The sequence below is a fragment of the Rhinolophus sinicus genome, linkage group LG14, assembly GCF_036562045.2.
Source record: "Rhinolophus sinicus isolate RSC01 linkage group LG14, ASM3656204v1, whole genome shotgun sequence".
Classification (NCBI taxonomy): domain Eukaryota; kingdom Metazoa; phylum Chordata; class Mammalia; order Chiroptera; family Rhinolophidae; genus Rhinolophus; species Rhinolophus sinicus.
In genome coordinates, this window is record NC_133763.1 from 2,334,447 (window position 1) to 2,347,936 (window position 13,490).

General features: G+C 39.9%; 1 protein-coding gene across 22 annotated transcripts in view; it reads right to left on the reverse strand.

Annotated features, from left to right (window-relative positions):
* The window catches only part of RALYL (RALY RNA binding protein like), an 846,180-nt gene that overhangs the window by 45,670 nt on the left and 787,020 nt on the right, over positions 1–13,490 (reverse strand). For 21 of the 22 annotated variants that reach the window (XM_074318489.1, XM_074318485.1, XM_019726291.2 and 18 more), the window contains 2 exons: positions 12,182–12,229; positions 1,257–1,420 (listed from right to left, as the gene is read on the reverse strand). In XM_074318489.1, the coding sequence (XP_074174590.1) occupies positions 1,257–1,420; positions 12,182–12,229 (212 nt within the window). The remainder of the gene's footprint in view (positions 1–1,256; positions 1,421–12,181; positions 12,230–13,490) is intronic. The other variant, XM_074318478.1, reaches the window with a different exon arrangement.

Genomic DNA, 13,490 nt, shown 5'->3' on the forward strand with positions numbered 1-13,490 from the left:
ACGGTGCTAAAAAGTAAAGGGCAGTGTTCCAGTAAATAGAGCAAACGGCGTTGAGAATGAGGTGGTCTGAGTTGCATTCTCGGCTCTACCATTTACTAGTTTAGTTACATGACTTTGCATTGACTCATCAATAAAATCGGGTGAGAGTATTTGCCTTACTTCCCTTAAAGGGTTGGGGTGCAGAGTAGCTACAAAGCCGCTATGATGGCCTGGCAAATTGCACTGGCTTCTCTCTCCTCCTCTCTGGTCTTGTTCCAGCCACATTTCCCTCCCTTGCTTGGCGCACCTTGCTGGCTTCCTTGTTGTTCCCTGACTTCAAATTTTAACGTGTCCGTGGTGGTCATGCCCTCTGCCATGCCAGCTGCAGAGCGCACCCTCTCACCTCTGCATTTCCTCCAGGTCTCTGCTCAAATGCCACATCCTCTGAGACATGGTTATAGGACTATCCTGAGAAATAGGTCACTCCCACTTTCTCTGTCACTTCATTGTACCTTATTCTTTGACACAGTGACAATCTGCCGTGTAACATCTCACATTTTCATTTGTTTGCTTACTGCCTGTCTCTCCTCTGCTAGAATGCAATCTCCAAGCATGCAGCAAACATTGCTCTCCTTTCCTTATGAATAATATTCTAATAACAAAATTCAGGTTTTTCCTGAGTCCATCTATGTAAAGATTTAGAAGCGGGTTTAGTTGGAAAGTTTGTGTCTCTGCTTTTTACTAATGTAACATTACGTGAATACTGTTTTATTTTTTTATGACATTAGTATGTTTTCAGACATAACAATAATGACTTAGAACAGTATGTCAAGTTGTGCTTTTAGCATCTCTACTATATCCTTTGCCTATCTTAATTATCCCAGTGCATTTTCAAATATTCAAGCATGCACTAATTTTGCCTATGTGTCTCTGAAAAGACAGTAGGTTCCACTTCTTCAGAAGTGGAACTGTTTATTCACATTTCAAGACTGTAACATGTCACACGGTAAGTGGGCCAAGAGTTCATTATTTGTGCTGATGAAAGAGCTTTCAAACTGGTCCTGGGTTTTTGCCCGTCATGTTTGTGTCTCTCTCCCCCTACAGTGTATTGTTGTGGAAAGCAGATGCCCTTTCTCATCCATGTTATATGTCTCTAGTCCTTAGTACACAGCAGACACTCCATAATTATTTGATTAGTTTATTGTCCGTAGGTATTCGTGCAATGACATGCATCCCCACCCTTCTTTAAAAGGGAACAAAATCAAGAAGTGACTTACATTTAGTGCCGGATGAAGAAGACCCACTGACGGTTGGTCTCGATCCCCCTTTCATGGAAAACACTCCTTTTCCCCGGCGAGTCGTGGTGACAGCCACTCTGGGGCGTTTCAGCGGGATTACTGCCCGGGGAGGTGGGGGCACGCGGCCATGGTAATCGAATAACCTTCACAAGACACAAACACCGTGAGAGTTGGCTTATGCCCCATGTGCCATCAAATGTGTGAAATGATTAAGAGAATGGTCTTGTACAAAATTCCAGTAAAGGGCTTTCTGTTATCGTGGCTGTTCTCTCATATTCAGAAACAGGTATTTATTGGAAAATTCATTTTTCAAAAGAAATGAAAATCTAGTCTATGTGGACAATAGCATGTGACTCTCCTGTGTGAACTCATTTGGAAGGTGTGACAGGACCAGGGGCTTTGCTCCCAGGGTGCCATGCGACCCACTGAAGTCACGCTGACCTTCCTGCTCAAGGCTCCTGCTTTGCAAGCAAAGTTGAACAGCTTTACCCTTCTTAGGAACAGAAATCTTCCTCTCACATATCACACTCATTAGCACACTAGTCTGAAGAGAGGAAAAGATCACGCAGAATCGGGAACAAGGCAAAAGATTGTTGTCTGATCAGAAAACAGTTCATAGGAAAAAAAAAAAGAAATTAGAAGTGAGACTCAGGTAGAGAAAAAGCCGTGAGAGACAGATGAGCACAGTGCCACCCCATTATCTCAGGACTTCCTAAGTAAGGGAAGGCTCCTCTGACTATAGGAAAAGGGAGACTGAGTTGGACTGAAATGGCGTGAAGACCAAACTCTGTTGGGTAAAGTACTGGTGGGCAATATCCATCAGGGTATCTTTTGATTATTCTGACCATCTGCTAGATGTGCACATTGAGACCAGAGGTATTTGTGTAGTCAGCTACTGAAAATTTCTCCAACCAAGAGGAATACCAATGAAACTCTTAGACGCTTTTGCTAAAAAGTGAAAAATGATATTCACCACAATCAATGCATTTCCATTAAACAATGAGAGGAATACAAGTATAAGAGTATTTACTCATGTATATAAATATGCAATTCACTGGTTCAAAAGCTTCATTTTATATGGTGTACACACAGATGACAACATTTTGTGTGATTGAGCACATTTGAGAAGCATAAAAATGCAGAGAAAAAATATGAGGGTATATATACTCATTTATTTTCAAAACGATTTGCCAGTGAACCAGATGTGTTATTATGTTATCCATTATAAAGAAAACAGTATTATTGACTTAGAAGGATGATAGTTACATATTTTTCTGTGACACCATTACACAGATTACGTTCTCATAATTGCTTTAAAGCGGTCAATAAAAATAACCCAATGCGAAAGTCAGAAATGAGAAAACCAGAACAGAAAGAAAATGCAAAAACCATTTATAATAGGTTATTCCATAATTACATCTTATTTACACATACAGATGAAAGTGGGTCAATTCCTTTGTGGAAAGTAAGATATGAAATACCATAACAATTAAGATAGGCTGGTTTCCAAATATTCATTCATTCATTTTGGGAAAAAGTAGTGTATAAACCACATTTAAAGCAGAACTTAGTACAGGAATGTCTCTAGCATTAGAAAGCCAAAGTGGTCAAAAATGTTTTGGAAACATGCTGGGGAAAATCTAAGAGATGTCTGGGAAACAGAAAGAAATGAAATGAGAGAGTTCAAGGGAGATACCATGCTCTGCGAATAAGCCAAGTCCATTAGAGCCGAAGAACTCGCAAAGAACAGGTCGAGGATATCACCACATACTCCTATTTCAAAGACTGTAGGCAGGGTGAGGCTGGCAAGGGTTATAAACACCACCTGCACCACCAGGGGCGGGAAGATGAAAAAGGTCAACTACACCTGCTGCTCATTTCCATCACAAAACAAGGTCTACGTTACTTATTTATAAGTTGAATTCACAGAGCACCTTCAGTCAGTGAACCAAAACACGAAGGTACTTTTCCTGAGCTACAACACCCAAAGCTATTGCGGGAGAAAGAAATACGGCCACTGACTCATCTCTTCCAGGGTGGACGATGCGGCTTGAGATGAAAGGCAAGGTGTGTTGGAAGGACCCTTCCCAGGCTGTGAAAGTGCAATTTAGCAGGTTCATTCCATAAGCTAATCTATAAATTGGGTTAAGAAAATACCTAAAGTACACTAAAATACGTAACAATGTAAGAACGCAATAATGAAACTGCAGGCCAAATAAAGCCACCGCATTCATTCTACTTCAGTTACAAGGCAATTCAATAATATTTTATAGGGAAAATAAATGTCTATCAATATCTCTATTGCTTCCCCCAGCCCAGGTTGCAAAGCCTCCAGGGTTGGCCAGGCCTGATACGATGTTGAGAAAAGACAGTTGTGTTTGTGACATACTTTTTGTAGGTGACATACATTTTAGTAACATACTCAGTATGTATTGTGTCCTTTGTTGGCAATTCCTACAGAGGCTAGCACCTTTTCTCTGGGTATTTTGGTGAGCTGCTTCAAAGGAGGGGCGTGACTCCTTTCTCACCAAGGAATCCGGAAAGGTTTTACCAATTCTTTCTGCCATTCTGATGGGAGGATAACACAGGACCAGAACTTAACATTTTAAAAGTGATATGTAATTTACAAAACAAAGCTAAAGAAAGGTATGGGAACTTCGCATGAGGGCATAATATTTAATTTTACAAAATTTAATGGCGTTGGGGAGTTTCTTAATTTTCATTGGGCACACTCGAGTTGACCAGAAATCAAAGTTAGGAAGACTGGATATTATCCTAATGCATAAAAACATAACAAGGTAAGGACGGGAAGGGGCAGGGTTTCTGGGATTACAAAATGAGATGTCGGGGTTCTTCTAAATGCAGGGGGAAGTGGTTGAGAGACAGCTTGTGAAGGAGACCCAAGCATTAGTTTTCTCATCAGAATTCTGTGTATCGCAACCCAAAGAAATCTTTCCTTTACAAAGTATTAGATTGGGAAATAGTGTTGAGACAAAGGAAACGGTCCATTTAGGATTATAGAAGGACAACAGAGATTGCACTCCAATTGAATTAAATGGAATCCACATCTCAAAGGCCACTTAAAAACTTGACATTTCTTCCTTCCTCCTCTCTTTTTGTACATTCCTCTCTTAGAATTATATACCCTCTCCTTCTCTTTAATGGTTCTTCATTTTCCCTAATATTGCTTCGTCAGAGCACTGTTTTCCTCTGTATTTATGGGTCAGATAGCTAATGATTTATAATGAAGCCAAACACATAATTGTTCCTTCCCCAAGGTCTATTTTAAAGTGAAAACTCTAAAAGACCCAAGAGTACTGTTTTTCCTTTAATATTTACCAATCAAGTAGATAATTGTTTATAATGAAGCCAAACATGATTCTGCATTCTCTAAGGTCTATTTTAAAATAAGAACTCTAAATACCTTCTCTCAAACAGTAAATAAAATCAACATAGTCAGGTTTTAATAAGAGCGACCCATTGAGGAAATTTGAGGATTTAAGTTGTTTCATTTAATGAGCACATCGTGTGCCCATTTCTTGTTTGGAATTTTGTTTGCTTTAATAATATCTGAGACATGTAATTTTATTAAATACCAAGGGCTGAAAACTGGTAAATAATTTTAATATATTAATTTATTCGATAAAAATAGACGTAACTTGCCTCTAGGAAGAATAAAGATATTAGCTATCCAATAATAGCTACTTTTTGGACAAAGGCAATTTAATGGCATACAAAATGAATATAATTGACATACAAAATGAATATAATTTTGAATCCTTGTTTTTTGTAAAGCTTGGTATTATTAAGCTTTAACAATAATAAAGCAACATTTTAAGGAAAAATACATGAAAAAAACACAAAAAGCAAAAAATCCACACTCCCAGTCTCACACTCTAAAACAACTGCTACCATTCTCTAATCTTTTTTCCACAAGTTATCCACATTTTTCACATAATTGAAAAAATAATATATGTACAGTCGTGTATTCTGGCTAATTCTCTTTGGTGTATATTAGAACCACTCTTAAGCCACTCTTAATGTTTACTTGCTGTGGTGCATTTTCTCACGTAGACGCCGCACCTTTTAATAAATCATTGCCTGACGGACTTTCGACTCAACACCTGTTTTTCACTGTCAACTCATGTGATTTTAAAATTCAAGAAACATTTTTGAAGATGTAATATTTACATAGTCTTTTGTCACTGAATACTAAATGTTCGTTTTAGAGAAACTGATTTCAAGAATTGGCAATTATCTTTTTTCTTTTAAATTTCCCTCAGCAAAAGAGTTCTTCATTTTTCTTACTGATGAATCAACACTTATAGTCACTGGTGGTTTAATGCTAACAAAAAATGTGGTGTGGACTAGAGGCTACGTCACTGGGCTACCCAGAGCCAAACCTTGAGAACAAATACATGGCCATGTTCTCTGGGCCCATCAGCAGGGGTATGAAAATCAATAACCAGAAGACCAGAGAAGTTCTTCCCCTGTGTCATGATTCAAACTTGAACTCTCCTCTTTGGTTTGCTTAACTTCTGACAGACTAGGAAACCAAATTAAGGTGCCTAATTATTTTTAAAAATTATTTGAAATCCACATGAATGATAGCTTCCCACTCTATCTGTTTTCTATACTGTTTGAACTAGTCAAAAATTCATAAAAATCTGTCTATAATTTCCACCCTGACTTCAGATAAGCTTTGGTGACAACTGATTCAAAACATAATTTTTAAAGGCCCACTTCACTTGAGACCAGTAAATGAATAATTTCTTTTTCTGTTTTTTTTTTTTTTTTTGGTCACTAAACTGTTCCAAGATTTTCAGGGAGGTCCCCTCTGCTCCTCAGACCTTGTGTAAATATTTCCTGAACACGCTTTTAAAGGCAAGCTGATTGAAATCTTGAATGATCTTTTTCTTGCAATATGTTGACCTTACTAGAACCTTTCTACTTTGTTTTATACAACTTTGCTATCTGCTATTGTTTATATACAGCTTTGAGTGATGAAAAACATACATTTGAATAGCAATGAAATGATTCTTTAATTCTTATAATTCTGCAACGTGGGTATTGAGAAGCCATTTTGACCATGAAGGAAACCTGTGAAAAAGGGCGGAGGTGACTTGCCCAAATTTCACCAGTCAACTCATGAACCTAGACCTCAAATTCACATCTTCTGCCTCCAAATCAAGCCCTTTGTCAACGGTGCCATGCTGCTATCTCCAAATGTTTTAAGTGGACTAGCACTCTACCAGATGGTCATTTAAATTTACATAATGAAACAGACGTTGCCTTTTGCTAATACGGTTCACTAAGACATACGGTGCTCTGTAATCAACGACCAGAAACAACCGCAACTGGACCTAGAGTTTTTGCAGCAATGTATTCCTAGCAGCTTCTCTTCTGTTAATTTACAGGAGGTTAAAGCATTCCAGAGTGGAACCATGTCCATTTGAATTATTTACGAGGGACACGTTTTCTATGCGACAATGTGCCTACGGCATGTCTTCTTCTTTCCATTAGCAGAAGTTTCCTAGTTCCTGGAGGTGATCAACTGATACTGTGGAAAAACCAATGGCTTAAAACTGCTAATATCTCAGAAATGGAAAATACTCCCTGGGGGGACTCAATATAATTTTAGGCACACATCTCCTTTTACTTTACTGGGAAGAGTATAAATATTTACGTTTCGTTTTAATAACACGTAATACTCTTCATTCAGAGCCATACTTGACCTTTTCGAAGAAAATGCCATCGAATGCTGTAAATTAATTACTGGGCAATGCTTTGTATAATATAAAAAGATAAAAGTTTAGAATAACCGCACGGAGTCTATTATTTAGTGATACGCTTCATGACCCCTGAAATTATGGATATAAAATTAGCCTTTGGAAAAGTTACTGCAGGGCTAATGTGTATCTAAGCAACCACAATAAGATGGAAGACGTTTTCTTAATGTTTAAAACTAGCTAAGCATTGGAAATCCCCAGTTATGCACATTAGAATCCCCAAATGAAGCAGAGAGCTGATGGCAACACTGAAGACGCAGAAAAGGGTTAATAAAAGTGAGCCTGAAGGGGGACTGCCCAGGCCTGCATCCCCTCCCCAGACATCGCCCAGGCTCATGCCCTAGAAATAAGTCTAAGATGTCTAAACCCTCATAAAGAGGAGGTAACACCGAACTGCCTTATTATAATGCAATTAGAATGGAATGAACATTAACGCTTGTCCCCCCTCCCCCATGGGTTTTTTCTCTATGCATTCTGGGTAAGAGCCTGCACAGAAAGAAACCAGTTATTTAACCAACATATGTCAATCAAATGACCCCAGTCTATGCATCACATCTCCTGCCATAAGGAAATTTGCCTACACTTTCCTATATAAGGAAAAGCTAACCTAAAGTTAGGTGCAGTCCTCTGCCTCAGCAACGTCTAGGTCACCTTCTTTCTTCTTGAATAAACTTACTTCCTTGCTCTCCTCATTTCAGGCTGAGTCTGTGAACTTTTTTTGCCTTTTGCGAATGACCAGAGGTTAATTCCAATGACACAACAAACACGATGTGCATGTGTGTCAGTTCCTGAGCTCTTATCTGTCAGCTTCAGTCCCACCTTGAGCCACAGCGGGGTCAGGAGGCTGCAAACCACACACTTCTGAGGGACCACCGGCTCCTGCCTGGGCGCAGCCTATCAGGGACGTGAGGGGACACTGCCACACGGAGCCAGAAGAGACTGCTGGGTCCTTCCTGTCGGCTCCCTGCTTCAGTTTTGGCTCCTGCTTCCTGTCACCATCACGCCTGCCTTGTTGCCTCCCCCTGGTAGCAGCAATTCTTTCTAGTAGCAGCAGCTAAATCCAGTTTGAGGCACTAGGCAACCCCCGCAAAACAGCCTCTCCTTTCCCTCGCAGAGGTGAGGGTTCCAGCCCCACAGATGCCCGCCCTGGGCTCAGACACAGCAGGCACCAGGTGAGCAGAAGCTCCTACTCACTGCCAGTTCTCCAAGTCCCTTTTCGACCTTAAAATTTGATAGTCCCAGCCTCTCTCTCAGTGTCCCCAGCCGCAGAGCGGGCTGGCCATTTCCTGCAGCTGCTGGCTGTACTGGGTCATGGTTTTCAGTTCCTAACTACCTAGTTAGATTTCCACACACGGTTGCCCCTGTGAAATACAACTATGCGATTTATGTTTTCCTGACCCAAAACGAAAGAGCTTGGGGTTAAAGGAAATAGCTGAATGCTCTCTCTCTCTCTCTCTCTCTCTCTCTCTCTCTCTCTTTCTCTTTCGCTCTGCAGGTCACTTGCATGTGGAGTGCTCTGGGAGCAGGAGAAGGAAAACAATAAACACAGAACAATCCAGAGGCATTACAATGGACTATTATGGAAGGACAGCTGGCCATCCAGCTTACTTCTCAGTCACAGGGACACTGCCACACGGGTAGAAGACACCCACTCACCGTCACTGTCAGTGGCCACTGTTACTGGTCTGAGAGGCTAACAGTGATTAAGCACTGGAAACATTCCAGGCATAACCCAGCCTATGAGGCAGGAATTCATTTCATGCTCACTGCATGGATGAGACAACAAGGTTTGTGGTATTAAATAACTTGCCCAAGTTTGCACCACTAGTTAAAAAAAAAAAAAGAAAGAAGAAAGGAAATTAATCGTGAATATACGCAGTGTTACCGAAGAGGAATCACTGCAGATAAACTGCCAGCACAACTCAGCTGTTTATCTGGTCCGGCCTCTCCACTCACGGGAACCCACACTCACAGGGCACTCCCAACTACACCGCTAGTGGCGGGTGCTTGGGTCTTTCTCCGCCAAATGCAAGAAAAGGGGAAACAAACGGATGAGAGCACAGACTGCTCAGACAGTCCGGTAGTGAGACAACCACACTCATCTGTACACTTACGTGCCAAGCAGATTTTATGTAAGACAAAGCAGTGATTTGGAAATTGTTCAGAGCTAGCTTCTTTGTGTAGTGGAGACTCATCTAAAAACTTCGGGCTCTGTAATTATTTGGTGATTAAAGCTCTTGCTCTTTGGTGGATAAGATCTATCACCTGTCTATTTATCTATCTATCAATCTATCATCATTTATCTATATCCTATATCTATCTATCTATATCTAGCTATAATCTATTTATCTTATCTATCTAATATCTAATCTAATTAATGATTTTATTGAGTTACAATTTATACACAGTAAAAAAATATGTAGATTTTGGCCTCCCTTTAAAGATGATAAAACTGAAACCTGATTACTTGCCCAGAAGTTGGGTCTTTTGCCATCTAGACCAAACTCCATTTTAGCTAGAAATTCTTTAGGCGTGAAAGGGAGACACATGTTAGAAAATATTTAAGAGATTATAATGCTAAAACAGTTTCCTACTGACAGACTAAGAAACAACGTATATTAATTGAAAACTTCATTCATAGCAATGAAGACAGTGATCTGCAACTTGCAACAAAAGCTGTATTAGAGAAGGTCTTCAGCATTGTCAAAAACTAAAATGTTCAAATAGTTTGAAGACTGTCTAAATGTTGTCTTTTCTTAATAGTAAATGGGGTTATGTTAAGGCTGCCAGAACTTCATGTCATTTTTAGGATAAGTGATTGCAAGCTACTTAATATTTAAAATAATATACTTTGTAGAAATGATGGAAATGACTTGAGAAAATCACCCTTAAAGGTTCATATTCAGAGTAACCAGTGGAGTGACTGGCTAACTCCGCAGGTGACCACAGCAGGGAAGGGATGGGTGTGGGCCACCCCGGGACATTCAGGAAGGCTGCTTCCTTTATGTTTAACCTCGGAGCCTGAGATCGCTGCCCTGTTGTGCATGTTCACACAGCTGGTATTGAATCTAAATAAGGAGGGTACGATTGTCACTAATTAACTGTGGGATCTCAGGAAACCCCGCATCTTTCTGACTGTAAGGAGATGAACTGATAATAACACAATTGAGTGTCCACTCTGTGTGAGACATAAGGAACGTGCCGAGGAAGCACAAATGAACGAAACTGAGCACGTTCCCTGCCCCCCCGACAGGAAGGAAGGGGGAGGCGAATCAAAGACTGTCATCGCAGAAGGAGACATGGCAGAAGGGTCAAAAAGAAGTGCAGAAGAAACAGGGGTGCTGAGAGAAGGGACTAGAAGGCCTAGTTGAGTGTGAGAGTGGTGCTTGTGCTGAGAGCTGCAGCATGCAGTTAGGTGGAAGGAGGGGTGAGGAGAGGGGCACCTCAGAGGAAGGTCCTGCGGCAGGAGGGGACCTGGTGTCCTTGTGGGACTTGGGAAGGACCCGTGTGGCTGGAGCAGAGGACCAGACCCTGACAAGGGGTCACAGAGTATTTTCCCTATTTAAATGTCTACAAGCTCTTTCCCCAAGTTTGACTGTTTACACCCTGGGATTTTTTTCTTTGTTTGACTAGAACTTATAATGAAAAGCTTCAAAGATCCAGCCTAATGATCTATGTCTAGTCAGCCCTCTCTTTGCCCATGTCTGAATTTCCACTGCCACTGTTTATTTAAATAACACAAGTCCCCCACCCGCAGAAATCAAGTGTCAGTTGCGACAATAATGGTGAGTCATTTCATAAAGTCCAACATTGGCTGCTAGGTTTTTAGTCCACAAATCACTATGCAAATAACAGACATGCCCTACGGTCAGCCATCAGTCACCACTTCCTTCGAAGTCCCTCAGGGACCGGTGGCTGTGCCTCTGTCACTCAGGTCACAAAAGACTGCAATATGGACATTGCAGTGTCCCCTCAAGGTGAACCATGTGGCACTTTACAAAAATGGATAACCCAAAGAGGGAATTGGTCAACAAAGATGAAAGTGCAGCAGAGAATGGAAGATAACACTGGAACCGAAATTAAAGTGAAACGTAATGGATTATGGGAGAGATAGCTGGCTGTGGAATTGCTGACACACTTCCGTTTGAGACTCCAGATATGGAGCCGGAGGAATCTAATAAAAGCAAACATAGTGACATAAATATGGAAAGTGGTTGTGACGTGATGAAAAGGGCTAGAGGTGTCCCAGAAGGAGGAGCTGGCAAAGCGCTACGCACCGACGACCTCTGGGACAGACTGCTCAACAGTGATAAACCACCCAAGTTGATCCAACCTCGCAAGGGGTCCAACAACTCACCAAACATCAAAACACACTAGCTCTGTACCTTAAGTTACACCAGAAGAAAGAGAGCACCGCTCAAAATACTCCTGATAAGTCTTTTTCACAAAGAAGTAAAACACATTAATTCTCAATACTTTTACTGCTTTACCTTACAGTGTACTAAATAATGATTAGTTTTACTGTAATTCCCTTATATTTACCAACAGTAAGAGAGTTTTTGATGTTATGACAAACATTTTCAAAGATCATGGAAAAATCCCACTCCCCCCTCCCACTGATGACATCACTTTGCATGGTTTCCTTTTATGGTCTCACAGTACTAGGCAAAGCAAGAGCTGTCCATAGTTTTTACTGAATCTAACCAATCTGGCATTTTCAATGTGTCATATGAGTGCAGATGCATTTTAGAAGGTTACAGTCATTTTCTGAGTTTATAAAACTCTCAGTCTTGAAGAATTCTAAGTCAACAACAGACCTGGAAAATAATATTGGTTCATGAAACCTCTGGAATCTTATCCAAACATCAGAAACCAAATTTGAGGCTTAAGCACCATCCAAGTCTGAAAAGTCCAAGAAGCCCTATACTTCAGTAATTTTAATGAAAATAGGAAACTCTGTCTAGATTGTATTTTTGGAGACTTAGCATTTTATTTTATTTTGACGATAAAATATTATTTTAAACATGTCCATCAAGAATGCCTGTGAATAAAATGTACAAAATAGTTAAAAAGTCATTTAAATCCAAGGGAAACGAAGATGAAAAGTTGACCTACCGATTGTAGAAATCATCTCTGTAGTAATCATAGTCAAAGACGTAACCACTAGGGGAGGGGCAAAGAAAAAATTAGTTGACATTTGTTTCCACCACACTGATGTTGGTATTAATTTATGATGTGATAGCAAGAAAGTTAGGTTACTTTAAAAATATTTCTTTTCCAACGTAATTATGTATCCCAAGAATTTTACAAGATAACGTTGCTTTGGATACAGCACCATGTCAAACAACTGCGAGATCCCTGACGAGGAGGTTTGACGAGGGTTTTTGTGGTTTGGACTGGAATATGACAGCAGGTAGCAGATCACATTTTTTAATACCCGAAGCCCATTTTTTTTAGACAGGGTATAATATTGTTAATCTTTCTTCCTCAGGTAAGTACAATGAAGCGAAATAATGAATAGAAGGCATAGAAATAACATAAATGGAAAGGATTACTGACCCATTCACTATCAGAATGGTACACAGAAATATGGTGTCCTCAGAAATTCAGCTTTTTTTAATTCTAAAAATGTATGATTCAATACTTTACATAGAGAAACATTTTTTTAAAAAGCCATTTTGGCTGAATCTCACCAACAATAACTTCATATTTTCAGTTATATAAATAGGAATTAATAATTGCATTTCCGTGATAAGATTGTTATGATTGATCTCTTTAAAGGAATATGTAATAAAATTTGCCCCCATTCAATCATATAGTTGTTGGATTTTACAAAACACTTTATAGGCATTATTTCTTTTTAATATTAGTCCTCAAAACAACTCTGTTGGATACTGTAACTGGAAGAAACTAAAGTGCAAAGGACCTCAGTGACTTGCTTAAAATTTTATCACTAGTAAGTGACAGAGCTGAGACTGGAGAAAACATACTCTGAACCCATGCCTGGGGCTTTTTTCATGACACAGTGTCACCCTCCCCAAGCTGGAAGAAATTTAATCTCATTGTGAATGGACTAGCTGTACTACAAGAAAGTAATTATTTTTAAAGTTCAGTCATTTATTTTTATATTGTCATAAAATTGACTATCCTAGTCCTTTTAAAGTATATAATTCGGTGGCATTAAGCACATTCACAATGTTGTGGAAACAGCACCGCTATCCGTTCCCAGAATTTTTCACCATCCCAAACAGAAGTTCTGCACCCGATAAACAGTAACTCTCTATTCTCCTTGCCCCCAGCCCCTGGTAACCTGCATTCTACTTTCTATTTCTATGAATTTGCCTGTTCTTGGTACCTCATCTAAGTGGAATCCTACTGTATTTGTCCTTTCAGTCTGGTTTAACTCAGTTATAATGTTTTCAAG